The following is a 20,092-nucleotide window of genomic DNA, read 5'->3' as shown; positions in this document are numbered from 1 at the left end:
TGTGATAAAACTCTTAGGAGATCAGGGGAAGAAAAAGCACAAAATTCACATGATGGCCCCTGTGAGGGGAGTGGGAATGGGGTAAGGAAGGATCCCAGGAATTTGCAAAGGTGTTGGTAATACCTTGGTTCTCAGGCTGGGTGGTGGGTTCCTGAGCATTCGATTTATAGCTCAGTTCCTAATGCACATAAGGTTCCACACAGCCTTTTGTATGTATCAAATACTATGTGAGGGAATTCCCTGGTGGTCCAGTGGTTAGGACTCCGTGCTTCCACTGCAGGGGGCACCGGTTCACTTCCTCATCTGGGAACTAAGGTTCCCCCATGCCACGCTGCACAGCCAAAAAAAAAAAAAGTAAGAAAACGTAAGTTTAGATATTTTAAAGTAAGCACTCAAAAAAACTGTAATCGGGCTTCCCTGGTGGCGCAGTGGTTGAGAACCTGCCTGCCAATGCAGGGGACACGGGTTCGAGTCCTGGTCTGGGAAGATCCCACATGCCGCGGAGCAGCTAGGCCCATGAGCCACAACTACTGAGCCTGCGCGTCTGGAGCCTGTGCTCCGCAACAAGAGAGGCCGCGATAGTGAGAGGCCCGCGCACCGCGATGAAGAGTGGCCCCGGCTCGCCGCAACTAGAGAAAGCCCTCGCACAGAAACGAAGACCCAACACAGCCAGAAATAAATAAATAAATAAATAAAAATTAAAAAACAAAACAAAACAAAAAAACTCTGTAATGGCTTAAAAAACAACCAAAAAGGCAACATAATCCTTTCCCAGATGATAAAATCAAGTGGAGATAATGAAATCAATGTTCCAGTGACAAACTATGGGCAGGTCCCTCTGTAGCTGCTTTCTTCTGTTGCTTCTTTTAAAACAGCTTTACTGAGGTATAATTGGCACACAATGAACTGCATATATTAAAAATGTACTATTTGATGACTTTCACACATATACACCAGTGAAACCATTATTGCAATCAAGATAAACATTTCCATCACCCCCAAAGCTTCTTCCTCTTTGTAATCAGGGCCTCCTGCTCCTCCTTGCCTCCCCATCCCGAAGTAACCACTGATCTGTTTTCTGTCACTATAGATGAATTTGCATTTTTCAGAATTTATGTAAATAGAATCATATTGTATGTATTCCTTTTTTTATTTGGCTTCTTTCACTAAGCATCATTATTTTGAGATTCATCCATGTTGTTGCATGTATTAATGGTCATTCCTTTTATTGCCAAGTAGTATTCCATCATATGGATATACCACCGTTTGTTTAGCTAGTTGCCTGTTGATACACGTTTGGGCTGTTTCCAGTTTTGGACTATTTATTACAAATAAAGTTGCTATGAACATTCACGTACATGTCTTTGTGTGGATATATACTTTCATTTCTCTTGAGTAAATGCTTTCTAGTGGAAGGGCTGGGTCATATGGTAGGTGTTGTTTCATTTTTTTTTTCTCTTTTTTTCTTTTTTGTTTAATTCTAATTTAAAAAAAATATTATTTTAAATCTTGTTTCACTTTTTAAGAAACTACCAAGCTGTGTTCCAAAGTGGTTGTACTAGTTTGCATTCCCACCAGCAGGGTAGTTGAGCTCCTCCAAGTCCTTGCGAACACTTGGTATTGTCAGCTTGTTTAATTTTAGCCACTCAAACACATATGTAGTGGTATTTCATAGTGGTTTTAATTTGTATTTCCTTCATGACTAATGATGTGGAGCATCTTTTCCTGTGCTTATTTACCATCTACAGGTACACCTCAGAGATACTGCGGGTTCTGTTCCAGGCCACCACAATAAAGGGAGTCCCGTGAATTTTTTGGTTTTCCAGTGCATGTGAAAGTTATGTTTACACTATACCATAGTCTATTAAGTGTGCGATAGCATTATGTCTTTAATAAATATACACACCTTAATTAAAAAATACTTTATTGTTAAAAAAATTGCTAACCATCATCTGATCCTTCAGCGAGTTGTATCTTTTTGCTGGTTGAGTGTTTGAAACATTGTGAGAACTACCAAAATATGACAGATAGACACAAAGGGAGCGAATGCTGTTGGAAAAATGGCACCAACAGACTGGCTTGACACTGTTGCCGCAAACCTTCAATTTGTAAACACAATCTGCAAAGTGCAGTAAAGCAAAGCACAATAAAGTGAGTTCTTTGGAAAAGTGTCGATTCAAATCTTTTGCTTTTAAAAAATAGGGTTTTTTTTCCCCAGCTTTATTGAGATATAATTGACATAAAACATGAAAGTTTAAGGTATACAGTGTGATGATTTGATACACATATATACTGTGAAATGATTACAACTAGTTGACACCTCCATCACCACACAAGTTTTTTTTTTTTTCCAAATTATTTTATTTATTTATTTTTGGCTGTGTTGGGTCTTCGTTGCTGTGCGCGGGCTTTCTCTAGTTGCAGCGTGCGGGGGCTACTCTTTGTTGTGGTGCGTGGGCTTCTCATTGCGGTGGCTTCTCTTGTTGCAGAGCACGGGCTCCAGGCGTGCGGGTTTCAGTAGTTATGGCACCCAGGCTCAGTAGTTGTGGCTCGGGGGCTCTAGCGCACAGGTTCAGTAGTTGTGGCGCACAGGCTTAGCTGCTCTGTGGCATGTGGGATCTTCCCAGACCAGGGCTCAAACCTGTGTCCCCTGCATTGGCAGGCAGATTCTTAACCACTGCGCCACCAGGGAAGCCCACGAGTTGTTTCTTATTGTTGAGTTTTGGGACCCTGGATAAAAGTCCTTTACCAGATGTGTGATTTGTACATATCTACTTTGCTATTATTTCTAATTTGTAGCTAACTCACAAAGTCCAATACCCATTTCCCCCCCCCGCCTTGTTCAAATTACCTTTAATTGGGAGTTGTAAATAAACATGGTTTTCCAGAGGAAAAAAGTTATTAAAAGTCCTTGGTGCATCATGTGTGCTCACTCCATCGTAGATATTATTATTCCTAATTCAGGCAATGGAATCATGTACGGGGCTCTCCAAAGGCTGGACGCGGGGCGGGGGCGGGGGGGCGGTTGGTTGTGGTGAACAGCCATGGATTTGCTCCCTCTAGGCTCAGCTAGCTGCATGATACTACCTCCCGATCTTGCCAGGGGCCTGGGGTTTCTGAACTATCAGATTAGAGTTAAAAGATAGAAAACGCCAGGAATTAGTAGGTAGGGGTCAAAACCTTTTTTTTTTTTTTGGCTGCACTCCGTAGCATGCAGGATCTTACTTCCCCAACCAGGGATCAAACCAGTGTCCCCAGCGGTGGAAGGGCAGAGTCTTAACCACTGGACCACCAGGGAAATCCTGAAACTTCTTACTCTTTATGTTCTGACACCAATTCTCTGATACCAACTGGATGTCCTACAATTCAATTCTTTTTTTTTTTTAATTAATTTATTTATTTTTGGCTGCGTCAGGTCTTAGTTGTGGCTGGGGGCTCAGTAGTTGCGGCGCGTGGGCTTACTTGTCCTGCTGCATGTGGGATCTTAGTTCCCCGACCAGGGATCGAACCCATGTCCCCTGCAGTGGAAGGCGGATTCTTAACCACTGGACCACCAGGAAGTCCCCCGCAATTCACTTCTGACATGAATTACCTGAGTTGGGGAAGACCCCACAAGTTAAGGAGTTCAATCACCAGTCCCAGGTCACCAGGCTACCCACATCTCTAACTTGGCTACAAATTCAGGGGTTCCCACAGCCCCCCTTCAGGTTCAATGATTTGCTAGAATGACACACAGAACTCAGGAAAGTGCAGTATTTATGATTACCAATTTATTTTAAAGGCTACTTTTAAATGAACAGCTAGATGAAGACATGCGTTGGGTGGCAAGGTCTGGAAGAGTCCTGAGCCCAGGAGCTTCACCCTGACCCGTGGAGTCAGGATGCATCACCCTCCTGTTACATTAATATGTTCACCAACCTGGTGGATTAACTGCTTTCCAAGGCTGCCCATTAATCCCGGTTATGGGTGATCTCGTTTATTCAGCCATTCACATATTGATGGTAATTTACTTCGTTTCCAGGTTCTTGCCATTACAAACAAGGCTGCAGTAACTGCAGTAGAAGACTTTGAACTCATTACATTATATAATCACATGCCTTGCTTTGGGGCAGATTCCCAGGACTTGGACTGCTACATTGAAAGGTTTAATTTTTCCTGCAAGGAGTACAATTTTAACAGGTAACAGAATGCTTTCCAAAAAAGAATTCATAGTAGGTATTAGCACTTTTTTTTTTTTCTATTTGATTGTTATTTAAAGATTTCTCATTATCACCTTAATTTGCATTCCCCTGCTTGGGCTGTTAGTACCTTTCATGCTTTTTTTGGCTGTTTGGATTTGCTCTTCTGAGACTTGCCTATTCAGTGTTTGCTCATTTTCTATTGTTTTTGTCTTTTTTCTAATTAGTTTTCAAGACTTCTTTGCATATTATAGATATTAGCTCTGTATCACATGTATGGTAAGTATATTTTCCTAATGTATTATTGTCTGTTGACCTCTATCATAGGTTTACTTTCTTTGGTAATCAAGTATATTTTTTCTTTATATTTTGAGTTTCCTGTCTTCATAAAGTCTCTACCCCTAGATGACCCTGATAATCTCCTAAATTGTATCGTGTCTGTTTTATTGTTTAGATTTAGGACTCCATACCATTTACTAGCTAAATCTTTTCCTTACTGAATTGAAATACCACCTTTTTGGTAGGTATTGTAGGGAATCTATTTCCAGACTCTATTCTGTTGCACTAATCTGTTTTTCCTACAACAATAACACATTGTTTCATTATTGTCTTTTATACTGTGTATTATCTGGAAAGGGAAGCTCCGCCTTAATCTCGTTTACAAGTTTTCCCACTATTTTCAGTTATTTTATATGACTTAAAGATGATTTAATCAACCCCAACCTCGTTGGGATTCTAATCAAAATTAACTAATTTTGGAATTGACAACTTCATATTGCTTTCCACGTAAGATATGTGTACCTCCATCGGCTCAGATATCGTTCTTAATCCGTCAACAAGACTATTTCATAGCTTTTGATTTTTCCACTTTTATTTTTTTCAAAAACAGTAAGTCCCCTTTTACCTGAGTTGTCAACGGATCTGGTTTACCCGCCCGCGCCAGCCCCTCCCCCGTCCCTCGGTTCCGGGTTACCAAGGGAATCGAAGATTGACGTCACCAAGGGCTTCCGCGTCGAACCCGAGGGTCGAAGGTGAAGCCAAGTGCTGAGAGGCAGTTTTGAGCCATCTACGCATGCGCGCTGCTGCTCCGTTCCCCGCGACCCTAAATCTCCTTCGGCCCGGGCTTTTGCGCCGCGACCTCTCGCTTAAACCCAGCGAAACTACTCCCCGGGGGAAGGGAGTAGAAAAAAGAATCGAACCAGCGACAGCCAATCCCATGACACTACGACGCAACCGAGTTTGACTCCATCAACTCCAGCCAATGGGAGAGCGCTTGGCCCCACACGTCACAGAGTTTGCCCCACCCTATCCCCGCCTTTCTGGACTCCGAGCTCCGTTCGCGCAGTAACAAATGAAGTGCGCGCTGCGACACCTCCCAGCTCTCCAGGCTCAGCCGCCATTTCCTCGCCTGGCCTAACGGTCCGACCAATCCCAGCGCGCATCGAGAAGGGCTAAGGCTCCGCCAATCGGAGGCCGCCGATTTCGACCCCTTGCCTCGGCCCGGCCCAATCCAGGCTTCGGCCCCGTCGCCCCCGGCCCACCCCCGCGGCGCCCTCTCTCCTCCCTCTTTGTGCGTCTCGCGCCGCCGCCGCCCGCCGCGTGAGAGGACGGGCTCCGCGCGCTCCGCGGCAGCACAGTCAGGTCCCCTCCCCCCAGAAGATTCGCGAAGGAGAAACCGCCGCCGCCGTCGAAAAGGAGCCGCCGGTGCCGGTCCCTGGGGGGCGCCATGGCGACCGGAGCGAACGCCACGCCGCTGGGTAAGCTGGGCCTCCCTGGCCCCAAAGGGGGCTTCGAGCCGGGGCCACCGCCTGCTCCCGGGCCTGGGACGGGGCTGCTGGTGTCCGGGCCGCCGCCGCCCCCGCCCGTGGGCTCGGTGGGGGCCCTGACCGCGGCCTTCCCCTTCGCGGCGCTGCCGCCGCCGCCGCCGCCACCGCCGCCGCCGCCGCCCCCCCCACCTCCCCAGCAGCCGCCGCCGCCCTCCCCGGGCTCCTCGTACCCGCCGCCGCAGCCGCCCCCTCCGCCGCCGCTCTACCAGCGCGTGTCGCCACCGCAGCCGCCGCCGCCACCCCAGCCGCCGCGTCAGGACCAGCAGCCGGGCCCGGCCGGTGGCGGAGGAGGTGAGTCGGGCCGAGAGAGCGCGACAGGCGCTGCGCGGATGGGCCCGGCCGGCTGAGGGGCGCGCGGCGGCGGCGGCGACGGCGGCTGCACGCGGCTGGGGCGCGCGCGCACGGGGAGACCCGGGCGGAGGCGCCACGGGGCGCGCGGCCGGGTTCTCGGGCCTCGAGTGCGCCCGCGCGTTAGGGGTGGGGGCCCGGCGGGAGGAAGTTTGTTGCGCGCAGGCGCAGTGTGGCGGCCAGCCTGAAAGCCTAGGTGGGGGGGACTCCCTGTTGCTCTCCACCCCTGGTGTAGGGGAGAGGTGTGGAGGGGGTCGAGTGAGTGGATGGGGTGTTGGGTGTGCAAGTCTGAAGGGTGTGAAAGGGTCAGTTGATGACGTGGAGCGTCCTTTTCCTGGTTGTAGAAGAATCCTAAAGGGAGAAAAGTACCCAGAGTAGCTCCTCGACTGCTACAGTAAGGCAGGGTTTTCACTACAGAGAACCATAGAGGTTGAAAGTCTTCAGAGGATGGTTGGGTCTGATTTTTTTTGTGGCTCTTTTTTGGGGAGGAAATTCTGTTCGTTTCCTAATCTCCCTTTATCTACCTAAGAAATGTGACATGCCTTCCCCTCTTGAGGCTTTCCCCCTGGGTCTGGCCCCTGAGGAGAACACTTTTGTGTACCAAATGCTAGGGAGTTTCTGCCTGTGTACTGGAGAAGGAGGATTTGGCTGTTTTTATATACCTTGTTCTTTGTTGAATTTTTGATACATCTTTTAGATACTAAGTGTCCAACTGGCCAGGAAAATTGAATGCTGATCTTGGCTAAATTTCTGAGAAAAAAGTGATCTTGCTGAAGAATCCAGTTTTTTCACTTAGTAACTATAGGTTTAGTTGTGTTTTGGCCCCCTTAGACAGGTGACTGATGGGGAGGTGGGAGGAGCCAGCAGGTCCCAATATTGCTTTACAGGCTTGTCTGAATGTTTAGTCTACTCTTATCTCTCCTGGGGCTGTTAAGGTGTTTATGGACAACCACATAGTATATTATCTTCTCAGTATTTTATTTTACTACTTGAAACTTTATGCATTGAGATTTGTTACCTTGTTTACGTACTTCACAGAATTTCTGTGGACAAAAATTATAAATGTGAAATGTTAACTTTTCAGACCCAGGCCCAGGTCCCCTTCTAGTGGCCATGTCTCTTGATTTCTCAGGTTTGTCTTCCATTCTTTGCCATTTCCATTTTAGGTCAAGCTCTCAGTTTCACAGTCTGCTGAGGTTGTGTGTAATAATCATAAGTATCTTAAACTTGTTTTGGTAGTTACTCTGCTGGTTTATGTTTGCATCTGATGAACTTTATTTCTTTTAGACTTTCCCAGTAAGAAGCGGAAGAGGAGCCGCTGGAACCAAGACACAATGGAACAGAAGACGGTGATTCCAGGAATGCCTACAGTTATCCCCCCTGGACTTACTCGGGAACAAGAAAGAGCTTATATAGGTAAATACACGTTCTGCACCCAAATGCATTTTCGGATTGTTACTATTCTGAGCAACATTTTATCTGTTGAAAGTTTGGGACTTTAAAGTTTTCTCTTTTTTGAGAGGAGGTATGGCCAGGTGTACTTGCGACTTTGGTATAATCTATCAGTTTTTGCTCTGTGAGTCCTGCATTTGTAGCTCCTTGTTTTGGTCTGTTGGTAACAGCAGTGTTCTCCATGAGTGCCAGGAGGGTAGAGGGGCCCACTTAGGAGTGAGAATAGTCCCCAGTCCAGCACCCCACCCCACCCTTTTCAGCTGCTGTTCATTGCCAGTTGATGAGGTGAGTGTTTTATGCCTCTCTGGACACGGCCCCAGTGGAGAACACTGCAGGTATTGTAAACCGAGTACCTTTTTCACAGCATGGCCTTTCACCATAATTTCATATTTCTCCCTTCCCTAAAATGTGGTCTTTTATTTTTTATAGGTACTTTCTAAAAGGGAAAAAAAAGCTCAGTTTAATCAAAAAGTGGTTCTGAAAGTGTGTTTACAGTGCACCCCTTTTTTACCATTTTGATGAATTTAACCTTTCCTTTAGCATCTTTTCTGGTTTGGTCTTTTGTGGAGAGCTGTCTTGAAATGAGGGCTCTTGTGTTTACTACTAAAGAACTCTGCAGGGAAAGGGATACTGCTTCGATATGGAATAACGAGGTGGTTAGGATAAAAGATCTTAACTGTTGAGAAATTTTGAGACGTAAGAATGTCCACAGTAGAAATGAAATTAACCTCAGAATTACCTTTTTTTTAAATACAAGGTTATTAATGCAAGTTTTACCTTTGTTTATGTAATTGTGCAGCTGTCTCAAAAAAGTTCACTTGATAAACATTTCCTACTAACCAAATAAACATCCCCTTTGGAGTAAATTAGGGCAGACGCCTCCTAGACCCGTGAGGTTGTGGCCTTCACGAATAAAAAAACTTCAAGGCCATTATTGTTCTTGAGGATCTTAATCTCTTGTGTTTCTAGATTGCTGAGAATTTTGAGGTGTTGGAATTGTCTATCTCTTTTTTACAATACTAATAATTCTTCTTTCCCCACTGTTCAGTCTATTCCCACCCATCCCTTTATGTCTCATATTTGACTGGTCTGGGTCTTGATAACCTTATGAAAATGTTCCTAGTGGAGTGATACCCCAAGGACACAAGCAGATGTAGAAAATGGGAAAAACAAACTCATTCTTTACATCTCCAGCTCTCTTCCCTTGGAGGGAGTTAATGCTCTGGGCCCTAAGGGCTATTTATAGCTATAATCAAAGTAGAGAGAATCAGAGCCTAGGCTACTGTAGGTCTCTGCTCCAAGGAAGATAGCAGCCTTTTGATTTAAGTGCCAGCAATTTTCCTCAGATCAGATCCCACACCCCTACAGTCCAGTTAAGATGACTGCCTATCTCCACGAAGGTGACTTTCACCTTGAGCTGTTGAGCTAATACTTGACTGCCAAGTCAGAACTTTTCTGGCATAAAAGAGCTTAGGGGCCCATGTGTGTCTTACTGCATTTCTGTCTTTCATGGTACATACTGCCCCCAATATCTTTTCTTGATGTTAATATGGATTTTCATTTCTTCAGAGTTTGAGTGGCTGTGTGATATATCCCTGTGGGAAGTATTTAAAATTAGAAGGGTGTCTGGGGTTAGACATGCATTAATTCTTGGAGCCAACTCAACTTTAACCCAACCCAGTAGAACTTGCCCTTATTTAGAAGTATCTGTTTAGAACACTCAGATGCTACAAAGGTAAGAAACAGGTGGTCTTCAGCATGCCGAAGAAAGTGGTCTGGCTCTGCAGTGCCATTGTCTTGAGAAATCATCCGGGTAATATTCCCCTGGAATCACTGAACTTTTGTGAAACCCTCATCTCTCTTTTTCACATACAGCCTCATTTGTCAAGGTCTGAGGGCCACACATACTGTCTTTGACCAACACTTTTCATCCTCTGCACCCCTACTTTTACTCCCCACATAAGGAGCAAGTCTAAAAACAGACTTCTTGCATCTTAACGGTTACTGGTTTATTAAGGTATATGGATTGTCATAAAATTTGAATTAAAAACAACAGGTATTGGGAGATCTTTTGGATCTGGTTTTACACAAAGAGTATGTACAAACTTATATGAGATTGTTGAATTGGTTATTAAATGTCTTATTTAAGGAATTTTAAGTCTGGTATCAATGAAAATGATCTTTGCTTAACTGGTGTTTTTCCTTGTCCCATGTTAATTGAGTCTCATTTTGGGTTATGTTTAATATTTAATGAAGGAAAAATAAACTCTAAGAGTCTTGCACTCAAGAATGTAATTTGGTGGGAACAGGATATTGGTGATAACGTGGTTTAGTTCTGGGTACCAATTGTATAGCAAGCCTTGGTGGGGAGGGAGAGGTGAAACACCTCCTAATAATTGCTTTGATGTTAGCCTTAGCGAACAGTCTATACTGCTAACCCCTCTTCCAACAAATTGTTTGCTTCCTTAAGTGATAACCATTTTGAAGTGAAAGATACTTATAGATGTAAATGGACTCCTGCCAATAGGTGGTTGGGGGTTTTTGCCTCAATGTGTTCACTGATCAGTCGTCCCTTTCAAAGTCTCCGAGTTCTTCATGCTTGTTGTTGAGATTTGAGATGTTTTTTGGTAACATTGTCTTTTTTCCATCCTTTTTTTTTCTTTCCTAACCTGGTTTCTTCCAGTGCAACTGCAGATAGAAGACCTGACTCGTAAACTGCGCACAGGAGACCTGGGCATCCCCCCTAACCCTGAGGACAGGTTGGGAAACAGTTTTAACCAGCTGACAGTAACGCTTTTACCTTTTTCTCAATACATTTTACTGGTGGCAACATGTTGTGTCAGTTCAATAAAATCCTAGTAAGAAGACTGGTACTGTGACCATTCTGGGAACTAGAGTGTAAATTAGCAGTATATATGGTCAGTCATCAGTTAGAAAATTGGAATGAAATTTAATTACTAGCAGAATCGAAAGTTAACAGGAAAACGGACAACTGGTTTTCATTTGGTAAGCATGTAGGTTTTTTAACCTGATTTACCCACCGGTAGGGACAGTGAGGTGGCCCGTTAACCAGCCATTTCAGTACCTGCTTTGGCTGAGAGCCCAGGTGTAAAGTTTTCCTCACAGGTACTACACAATGTAGGGAATAAGAATATTTTTGAGCATCACTGAATCTGAGTAGGCCAGAAATTCATTCTGGTCAGCTCATTGCTGCAGTCTCCTGCTCATGGTTTTGACATGGTTTTAAAATAGACAAGATTCTAACCAACTTCCTTCACTGCCAGTTAATTTTCAGCCTTGGCCATTGCCTGGGGTGTTGGGAGGGGCCAGAATATTCTCACCTGTTTTGGGAAGGCAAGCAACCAACCCTAAATTACTTTTTTTTTTTTTTTTTTTTTAAAGGGAGTGTGGTCTTCAAACAGCTGTGGTCTTGTCATTTCAGTTTATAATTTTTCTCACCTCTGAAAAGTAAAAAGTCTAAAAAGTCTGAGGGAAATGAACTTTTTAAACAGAAATTTTATTGGCAGGCTGATATTTGAGCGGCTAAAATCTGGTCCATTTAATAGAAGGGCAGTACGCCTCCCTCTCAGTGAAATTTCTCTTAGTGCATGCAGCATGGTTCAAAACACTTTGCTTTAAAAAAGTAGTGTTTTTGGCTTTTGTTACCCATTTTAGTAACTTGTTAAATCAGGAAGATGATGTAATGGTTTTAGAAGCCACTCAATTAAGCATCTTTCTGCTGCCCTTTGTCAGGAAACAAATTAACTTATTTCTCCATATTGACGCTTTTAATTTTATTTAATTAATTATTTTTTCATGAGTAGATTTTGGTTGGAGGGTTGTATTGTGTTTTATATTTTGACTTTTTTAAGATTTGAATTATAGGTTGTAGACCACAACTGTTAGTGCCTTTTTGGCCTTTTTCCCTTTAATGACATGTCTACAGGTTACCAGGCAATTCCTCAAAAAGTTGAATTTTTAACAAACCTTCTTTGCTTCCTGGAGAATTTGGATTAGAAACTAGATGATCTATAATACAGTGCCTATTCAAAGCGAAGAAGTTGGGCCAATCTGACCTGTAGAATATTGGCTTTTGCCTTTCACTTCCACAATTTGGAAAGAGGTTCACTGTTGCGGGACCTTTAAATGACCAATTTGGTGCTGGTAAAACTGGTGATTAGCCAGAAATGCTTAATTCTAGACAGCTATGAATGAGGTGGGAATTAGACTACGTCAAGCATGTTAGAAATAAAAACAGAGCAGAGTTTTTTTTTCTCCCTTGTATTCAGTTTGAAAGAGGCCCTAATTAATGCCTGATGGTTTTGCTTTGAAAGAACCCAGGTTGGAGGGAAATGCTATGAGTTTCTTACTTAAGATTATTTCTTAAGAAGGTGTATTCTCAATATGAAGCCACTTTATGCCATTTTGATTTTGCTCAAGTTGCACAGTTAAAAACGTTTTAAAATCTCTTATAGACTTAAATGTATAAAATGATAGTCTAATAAGTTGGGGTATGTTTGTTTTTGTTCACTATTATTGGATTGTGCTAACAGTTTATACAAATGCTAGAAACGGAGGTGTCATTTAGCCGTCATTAGCCATGAACAAACCTGACCTTTTATTCCATCGTGTGTGTAACGTGGTATGACATGGTTCCCTTTAGGCTGAAGACAGTGGGAGCAGCCGAGTTCAGTCCTTGCTCTCCAACTAGGCAAGGTTCTCTCAACTAAACCAAGGGTATAGGAGTCTTGACTACTTTCAGGATGTTTTTAAAATAACCTGATCCACATGGTCTCTTCCCTTCTTGCAGCTGCTACTAAATTTTCATTCAGAATATCAAGCTATGGTCCTTTTTGTAATCTTAACTCAGAATTCTAGAAGTGTAACTTTTCTTTTTTTTTTTTTAATTACCGCAAAATCCAGCTGTGGTAAACTGACCATTTTATCATTACTATTTTTTACTTGTAGCAACAGCATTTTACTCCTTAAAAAAAGAGAGAGAGAAAATCTGCTTTCTGGACTTGTAAACTCTGGTGGAGAATCATAGGTTTTCCCCTTGCTGTTTGCAGGTTCAGACCCTAGACAAGTACTTGACCAAATCTGCATTTGCAGCCTCTCACAGAAGCTGCTTTAGCAATTTAACGGTTTTCTCTACCCAGACTCCCCAACCTCGAACAGCCAGAAAACAGGTTGACTCCTGGGCCTTGGACACAGCCAGCCAGGCCATTGAAGGAAAAGCAGAGACGAAGCCTTGAACCATCTCTCTCCATTGTGGGGGCCAAGTAGCTGCAGTAGCCTTGAGTCCCAGTTGCATTGGGTTAAAGAGCTCATACTTACTATGTGGTAGGGGTACAGACTCTCTTCCTGATAGGGCATGAGCTCTGCAAGAGTAAACGTTTTGCCTAAACTTCGGGTTTCCGTGGTTCATAAAGTTGTAATGTTAATTTTTTTTCAAATGAAAGCAAATTCATATTTGGCAAGAAGACTCCAGAGGATGATACTGTCCTTGCCATTTACAATCTAGATATTTCCCCCCAGAAGGACAGACTTTTTTTCCTCTCATCACTTTTAGAAGCAAAACTACTTTTTTCTTTCTCACACACACCCCAGTCCCCCTAATGCTAAGCCAGCTTCCACCTCCCCATTCCACACGATCGTGAATAGCACACGTTATGGTCGGTTCCTCCGAAGAGTGTTGAGTTAGGGTCTGAGAGGCAGAGGGGCTGGGGAAGACTTATTTTAGCCCATGTGGGAATGAGAGAAAAGTGAAGGCAGAACAGTGATCGTGGTCTGTTTCCCACAGGTCCCCTTCCCCTGAGCCCATCTACAATAGCGAGGGGAAGCGGCTTAACACTCGCGAGTTCCGCACCCGCAAAAAGCTTGAAGAGGAGCGGCATAACCTCATCACGGAAATGGTTGCCCTCAACCCTGATTTCAAGCCACCTGCAGATTACAAGTAAGCGGGGGCCAGGTGATCTGGGACAAGGACACCTGCCGGATAGGTGTGGTCTGGTAGAGCAATTTTGGTACTAACCTCTTACTCCTTACCCCCAGTCACCTGTAATTAACACGTGGTGTCAAGGGTTAGTTCTAGAAGAGCTCTCTATTTGTGTCATCTTGGAAGTGTGCAGAGTCTATGAGTCTTTTCTTTCTTAGACCTCCAGCAACACGTGTGAGCGATAAAGTAATGATTCCACAAGATGAGTATCCAGAAATCAACTTTGTGGGGCTGCTGATTGGGCCCAGGTGAGTAACTACTATCCTGTGGAATATAGAATTCCTAAGGACCTGGGAGAAGTATCTGTCTTGTGCCTATTTGGGTGCCACTGGTGGCTTATTTTCCTTTTTTGGGTAGGATGTTCACTTTGGCTGAGTGCATGCCTTTTTGTGAGAAAATCTCTTTAACGTCCCCATTTCACCGCAGAGAAGTCAAATCTTGAGGATTGCTGTGTCTGTGACCTTAACTTAGAGATCATGGAGCTCTTGGTGGGAAAATCCCATTCTCTGCACTCACGGTTTCCTTCCAGTGCCCAGTGAGCCACTCTGGCGTGTGAATTTGCGTGTCAGGTATGACAGCGGTCTTTTCTGCCTTTGACAGAGGGAACACCTTGAAGAACATAGAGAAGGAGTGTAATGCCAAGATCATGATCCGGGGGAAAGGCTCTGTGAAAGAAGGGAAAGTGGGGCGCAAAGATGGCCAGATGCTGCCAGGAGAAGATGAGCCGCTTCATGCCCTGGTTACTGCCAATACCATGGAGAATGTGAAGAAAGCAGTAGAACAGGTAAGGGAGCCAGAAAGGAAGTCTCTAGCCAGAATTCTAGGTGGTAGTCCCAGGACTTATATAACTGTGCCCGTTGCATCTCCACCAGATAAGAAACATCCTGAAGCAGGGTATCGAGACTCCTGAGGACCAGAACGATCTACGGAAGATGCAGCTTCGAGAGTTGGCTCGTTTGAATGGGACTCTTAGGGAAGATGATAACAGGTGTGTATGTGATCAGTTTAGAGGGGAGTGCACAGAGACCTGAAGAACCTATGGAGGAAGGGTGATTGGCCATAGCCCTTCAGGTGACTTTTTTCTCTCAACAGGATCTTAAGACCCTGGCAGAGCTCGGAGACCCGCAGCATTACCAATACCACAGTGTGTACCAAGTGTGGAGGGGCTGGCCACATTGCTTCCGATTGCAAATTCCAAAGGTGAGGGTTTCCTGGGAGCCCGTGGAATACAGGACAGTTGCTGTTAACCTGCAGACCCAAGAGAAGCTTGCTTTCTGTGAATGTGGTCTGTAATGGTGTGATTTAAAGCCCAGGATGATTAGAAACAGCTGATGCAGAACATCCCTGCTTTATTGCTTATTTTGAGCCCAGGGAAACGAAAACTTCCCTTCTGGGTATAGGTGTTTTCACAGTGGCTTAATGTTAACTGCCATTTGCTGCTTAAGATTGGTACAAGAAGACAGCAATCCTGTGGAGTTTTGACCAGTTGCGAACCAGCATTTGATAGCAACAGTTTTCTACTTTGGGTGGCAAATATAAAAAGCTTTGTTAAGGAAGTTCTGGCAGTTGCTCCGGTCTTGCATAGATTTTCCTTCCCTCAAACCTGGAATGTAGAAATTGATGAAACTCGCTGTTTTGGAAAAACCTGCGCTTTCCTGGCTGGCGTGGTTGGCTCTGGTCTGGTGCTTCCTGTCTCCTGTGTTTTTGCCCTAAGGGTCTCTGCTGTGGCAGAGGTACATGTGGTAATCCCAGTTGCAGAGCTGGGCATGGAACTGAAGCGCTGATGAGACTCTTTTGAGGAAGGGGTTAGAAAGGGTGACTGAATTCCTCAGAACTTCCTCTGTGTAAATTTCTCACAGTAAAGGTTTCTATCTTAAGGAATTTTTTTCCTTTTCTCTCTTTGTGTCCCCCACCCCACCTTCAGGCCTGGTGACCCCCAGTCAGCTCAGGATAAAGCGCGGATGGATAAAGAATACTTGTCCCTCATGGCTGAACTGGGGGAGGCACCTGTGCCCGCATCTGTGGGCTCCACCTCTGGGCCTGCCACCACACCCCTGGCCAGTGCACCTCGGCCTGCTGCTCCCGCCAACAATCCACCTCCGCCGGTGAGCTTCAAGGGCTGGTTCTCGTAGCCTGGCCCCCCTTGTCTTCTGAAGAGACGGGGGGAACGTGGCCAGGTGCTTTGGGTAGAACAGGTGGACATGGGCGGCAACATTGTTCTTTCGGGACGTCAGGAATGTTTGGGGACCTCTCAGTTTGGGGAAGATCTTGTCTTTGTGTCCAGGTCCTGTGGCATAGCCGAAAGAACAGTGTTGCCACCAGGGGGAGCAGGCAGGGACGCTGGCGGGAAATGCTCTCACGTAGTCTCTCATGTCCACTACCCAGAGCCGCCCACCCTGGATGAATTCTGGCCCGTCAGAGAGTCGGCCCTACCATGGCATGCACGGAGGTGGCCCTGGTGGGCCCGGAGGTGGCCCGCACAGCTTCCCACACCCGTTACCCAGCCTGACGGGCGGGCACGGTGGACATCCCATGCAGCACAACCCGAATGGACCCCCTCCTCCTTGGATGCAGCCGCCGCCACCACCGATGAACCAGGGCCCCCACCCACCTGGGCACCATGGCCCTCCTCCAATGGGTAAGTAAGTGTCAGACCAGAAACCTTGGGGCTTTGGGATAAGCAAGGGTTTGTATCGTCACTGCACACTGGAAGCAGGTCTCGGAGCGGTCGGGTATTGGTACTGAGTCTCTTGCCAAGGCTTGGGCTCCAGGTCAGGAAGAAGGTTCCATCCTGGTTCAGGGAGGGACTTGTGTGTGGGGTAGGCACAAGCCTACCGCTTAGGGGCGGAGTCTCAGAACTGCCCTTGTGAGGGTAGTGATTGCAAGCTGTGCGGCTAAGCTCTTGGTGGGGCGGCGTCTTCCCTGGCCAGTTCCAATGTCCTGCTAAGTTCCTGCTCTTTCCTTCCATCAAGATCAGTACCTGGGAAGTACGCCTGTGGGCTCTGGGGTCTATCGCCTGCATCAAGGAAAAGGTAATGGAGCCTGGCCATTTGCTCACTTTGGGGTGTCGCGTCCCAGGCCTGGGAGTGAGTGGGGGCTCTGTCGCAAATCCCTCTCCTCTCCTGAGGCCTCACCCTTGTCTCCACCTGCCTGCAGGTATGATGCCGCCGCCACCTATGGGCATGATGCCGCCGCCGCCGCCGCCTCCCAGTGGGCAGCCTCCACCCCCTCCCTCTGGTCCTCTTCCCCCATGGCAGCAGCAGCAGCAGCAGCCTCCGCCACCCCCTCCGCCCAGCAGCAGTATGGCTTCCAGTACCCCTTTGCCATGGCAGCAAAGTGAGTGGAATATTTTGGGCTTGTGGGGGTGGGTGGGATTGCGGGGGAGGGGGATGAGAGGAATGAGAGACCCTTGCAAACAAGCAGGCAGACACCTTGGGGTGAGACTCTGGTCTCTGCTGCAGGGTAAACAGAAGGGCCTTGTGGCTCCTGGGGGCCTCGGGGAGGAGAGCTGATGTTCGGTGTGGTTGTGTCTGGGGAGAGGTTTGTGGGGGCCTGGAGGGGAGCCGCCATCATAGGTAGGGTGCCAGAAGTCCGGGCTCTCGGCCGAGTGAGCTGCTGGCTGGCCCAAGCCTATGCCTTCGGCCCGGGTTGGGGGTGGTGCATGCCTGCTCTGGAGAGGGATGTGATTGGGGCCTGAGAGAGTGCGGGGATGGGATTGGGATCGGGCAGCGGGGAGAGTAGCTGTGGCCTTGAGGTTGAATGTGCCGTTCGGTGGTGGCGGCGGATGGGCGGAGGGATGTCAGAGCCGGTTCTTGTGTCTGGTACCTTCCCCTCAGCCCTTCCAGGGGCATTGGTGACAAAGGGCTTACTCTGTTAAGCCTAGAGACCTTGAGGCTGACCCCAGGGTAGTTCTGCCCACCCCTCCACCCCCATCGCCAGGACAGCCCCGCCCACCCGCCCCCACCACCGTACCGCATGCCAAGCAAGGAGCAGGCGTCCCTCGCCCCCCCATCCCAAGGCAGCAGCCGCAGAGAGCCGCGGTGTGCCCCCGCGCGTGTGACCTTGGGCTTCTTTACCACCCCAGATACGACGACTACCACCACGAGCGCTGGCACAGGGTCCATCCCGCCATGGCAACAGCAGCAGGCGGCTGCCGCAGCTTCTCCAGGAGCCCCTCAGATGCAAGGCAACCCCACTATGGTGCCCCTGCCCCCAGGGGTCCAGCCGCCTCTGCCGCCCGGGGCCCCTCCCCCTCCGCCGCCTCCGCCGCCTGGTTCCACCGGCATGATGTATGCCCCGCCCCCTCCTCCTCCGCCTCCCATGGACCCTTCTAACTTTGTCACCATGATGGGCATGGGGGTGGCGGGCATGCCACCCTTCGGGATGCCTCCAGCTCCCCCACCGCCTCCACCACAGAACTAGACTCGGTTTTTTAAGAAAATATATATTATATAGAGAGAGAATTGGTCTCGTTTAAACACACGCCGAACCTCACCATATGGAGCCAGACATTGGGACGCACGCATGTGATTGTGTGCACGCATGTGTGTGTGTGCACGCACCGGGCTGGGCCAAGCGACTGAGGCCTCGCTTAGGAACGGGCAGGTGGTAGTAGGGGCGCCAGCTTGGGCTCTCCTGGCGCCCCGTAGCATCGAGTGTCTTCTTTGTCTTCTTTCTCTCCTCACCCAAATCCCTTTGCCTCTTCCCCAAACCGGGCCGCCAGGATCCCTCCCCGCGGCGGCGATGGCCCGAGCCATGAGAGTGAGGACTTTCCGCGCCCATTGGTGACCCTTCCAGGCAGACAGCCTCAGCAGCGCCCCTGGTGGACAGGATGGTTCGGCAAAGCAGCCTGAGTTATTTTTATGGACGGAATCGGAACACGCTGGCTCCATATTGTGAAATTTTTTATTAATTTTTTCTTTTTCCTTTGTTATTTCCTTATCTTTTCCTTTCTTCAGACTCCGTCCAAGGAGATGCTCTCCCCGGTCTTCTGCTGCAATTAGATTCCTTTCCCTTTTCTCATTCCTCGTTCTTCTCTTTCTAAGGAGAGAGGAACAAATGGTTTTTAGGCAAAGGCTTTTGGCCATCAATGTCAGGCTAGTGGGGGGTTCCTTTGGTTCTAAGATTTTCAAGGTGCCATAGTCACCCTGAGATTTTTTTTTTTTTTCCTAATTTTAAGCGTGGGGTTTTGTCTGCCTCCTTTGTAGACTAGCAGGTTGACCCCCATGTCCAGGGTCCATATCCGTCGTGGCATCCCTGCCAGTAGTTGGGGCCGCCTACGCCGCCGTGGGCTTGTCTGCCAGCCAGGAGCGCCCTTTCCATGCCCCTGAGCACCTGAGCTGCCTCAGATTCCATTTGTTCCTCTCTTTCCTGGAAGGCTTCCTTTTCAAATTTATTTTAGTCCCAAATGTCAGTGTTTTGCAGTGTCTAGGGGTTTGAGCCCCTTGTTTTCCGTTCTGCTTCCTTTTTTTCCTCCTTCCTTTTCATGGAGTGATTATGTTGACAATAATGTATAATGCGCGTTCTCTTCACTGGTTTATCTGCAGAAATTTCTCTGGGCTTTTTTTTTTGTTTTTGGTGTATGATTCAACACTGCGTTAAAGGGGGATGTTCCATTGAATAAAAGAGCAGTGTGGTTTTCTGGGTCTGTTTATTTCCTTTTCTTTTAAATCCCCTCTGCCACCATCAGCACCAGCACCAGTTACCTTACCTGCGTTCAGCTCCTGGCCGCACTCGTCCTTTTTTTCCTGGAGAGCCTCTGGGACCTTGCTGAAGGAAGCCCCCTGTCTACCTCCCTGTGCAGTTTCGCTGGGGGAAGCTGGTGTGTGGGCGGCCCCACCTCCTCCCTCTGCCTTCGTAGTTAATGGCTGAGAACCTGGTGACCCCCTCCCTGGTCTCTGTCCTTTCGAAGGCCTTTCCCTGGGGTTTGCACCTCCACATGCGATGAGCTCCAGTTGTGATTTGTGCCTGGAAGCTGCCACCTGACTGTGAGGTCCTGGGCCTAGGGAGGCATCGGCACTAAAGGTCAAGCCAACTAATCCTGCCTGTCAGGCTCAGAGCTGCTAAAATTAAAACCGCCAAGTGGCTTTTTCTGTCTCTGCTGGTGACTTGCCGCCTGCCAGCACTGCAGGCTTCGGGGAGAGGTGGGGCGGGAGAAGGGGCCCCACCTTGTGCTTTGTAAGCACTTCGCAGAGGGTCTCAGGCTGTTTTGGTCTTTCGTGTCTGGGGTAGTAGATAGGGCCCATGGTGGCACCAGAAAAATCCATCTCAGGACATAACATGGGGAGTGA

At 47.4% G+C, this 20,092-nt stretch overlaps 1 protein-coding gene across 13 annotated transcripts; it reads left to right on the top strand.

Annotated features, from left to right (window-relative positions):
* Window positions 1-5,517: 5,517 nt before the first annotated feature.
* Window positions 5,518-19,440, top strand: SF1 (splicing factor 1). Of its 13 annotated transcripts, none has more exons than XM_061201971.1 (14): window positions 5,518-5,935; window positions 7,640-7,768; window positions 10,488-10,563; window positions 13,608-13,760; window positions 13,961-14,050; window positions 14,403-14,586; window positions 14,675-14,790; window positions 14,895-15,002; window positions 15,727-15,907; window positions 16,167-16,440; window positions 16,775-16,834; window positions 16,959-17,138; window positions 17,887-18,091; window positions 18,526-19,440. In XM_061201971.1, the coding sequence occupies exons 1-14, from the start codon at window positions 5,905-5,907 to the stop codon at window positions 18,653-18,655; spliced, it is 1,917 nt and encodes a 638-aa protein (XP_061057954.1). In that variant the 5' UTR covers window positions 5,518-5,904; the 3' UTR covers window positions 18,656-19,440. The 13 variants fall into 13 exon arrangements, with proteins under 13 accessions (XP_061057954.1, XP_061057950.1, XP_061057959.1 ...); XM_061201967.1 differs by having other exon boundaries at window positions 5,518-6,295; XM_061201976.1 differs by having other exon boundaries at window positions 16,167-16,444; window positions 18,526-18,656.
* The last annotated feature ends 652 nt before the right edge of the window (window positions 19,441-20,092 follow it).

Source organism: Eubalaena glacialis, chromosome 10 (genome assembly GCF_028564815.1).
Source record: "Eubalaena glacialis isolate mEubGla1 chromosome 10, mEubGla1.1.hap2.+ XY, whole genome shotgun sequence".
NCBI lineage: Eukaryota > Metazoa > Chordata > Mammalia > Artiodactyla > Balaenidae > Eubalaena > Eubalaena glacialis.
Note: the sequence above shows the minus strand (reverse complement) of the source record. Positions and strands in the feature narration are given on the sequence as shown.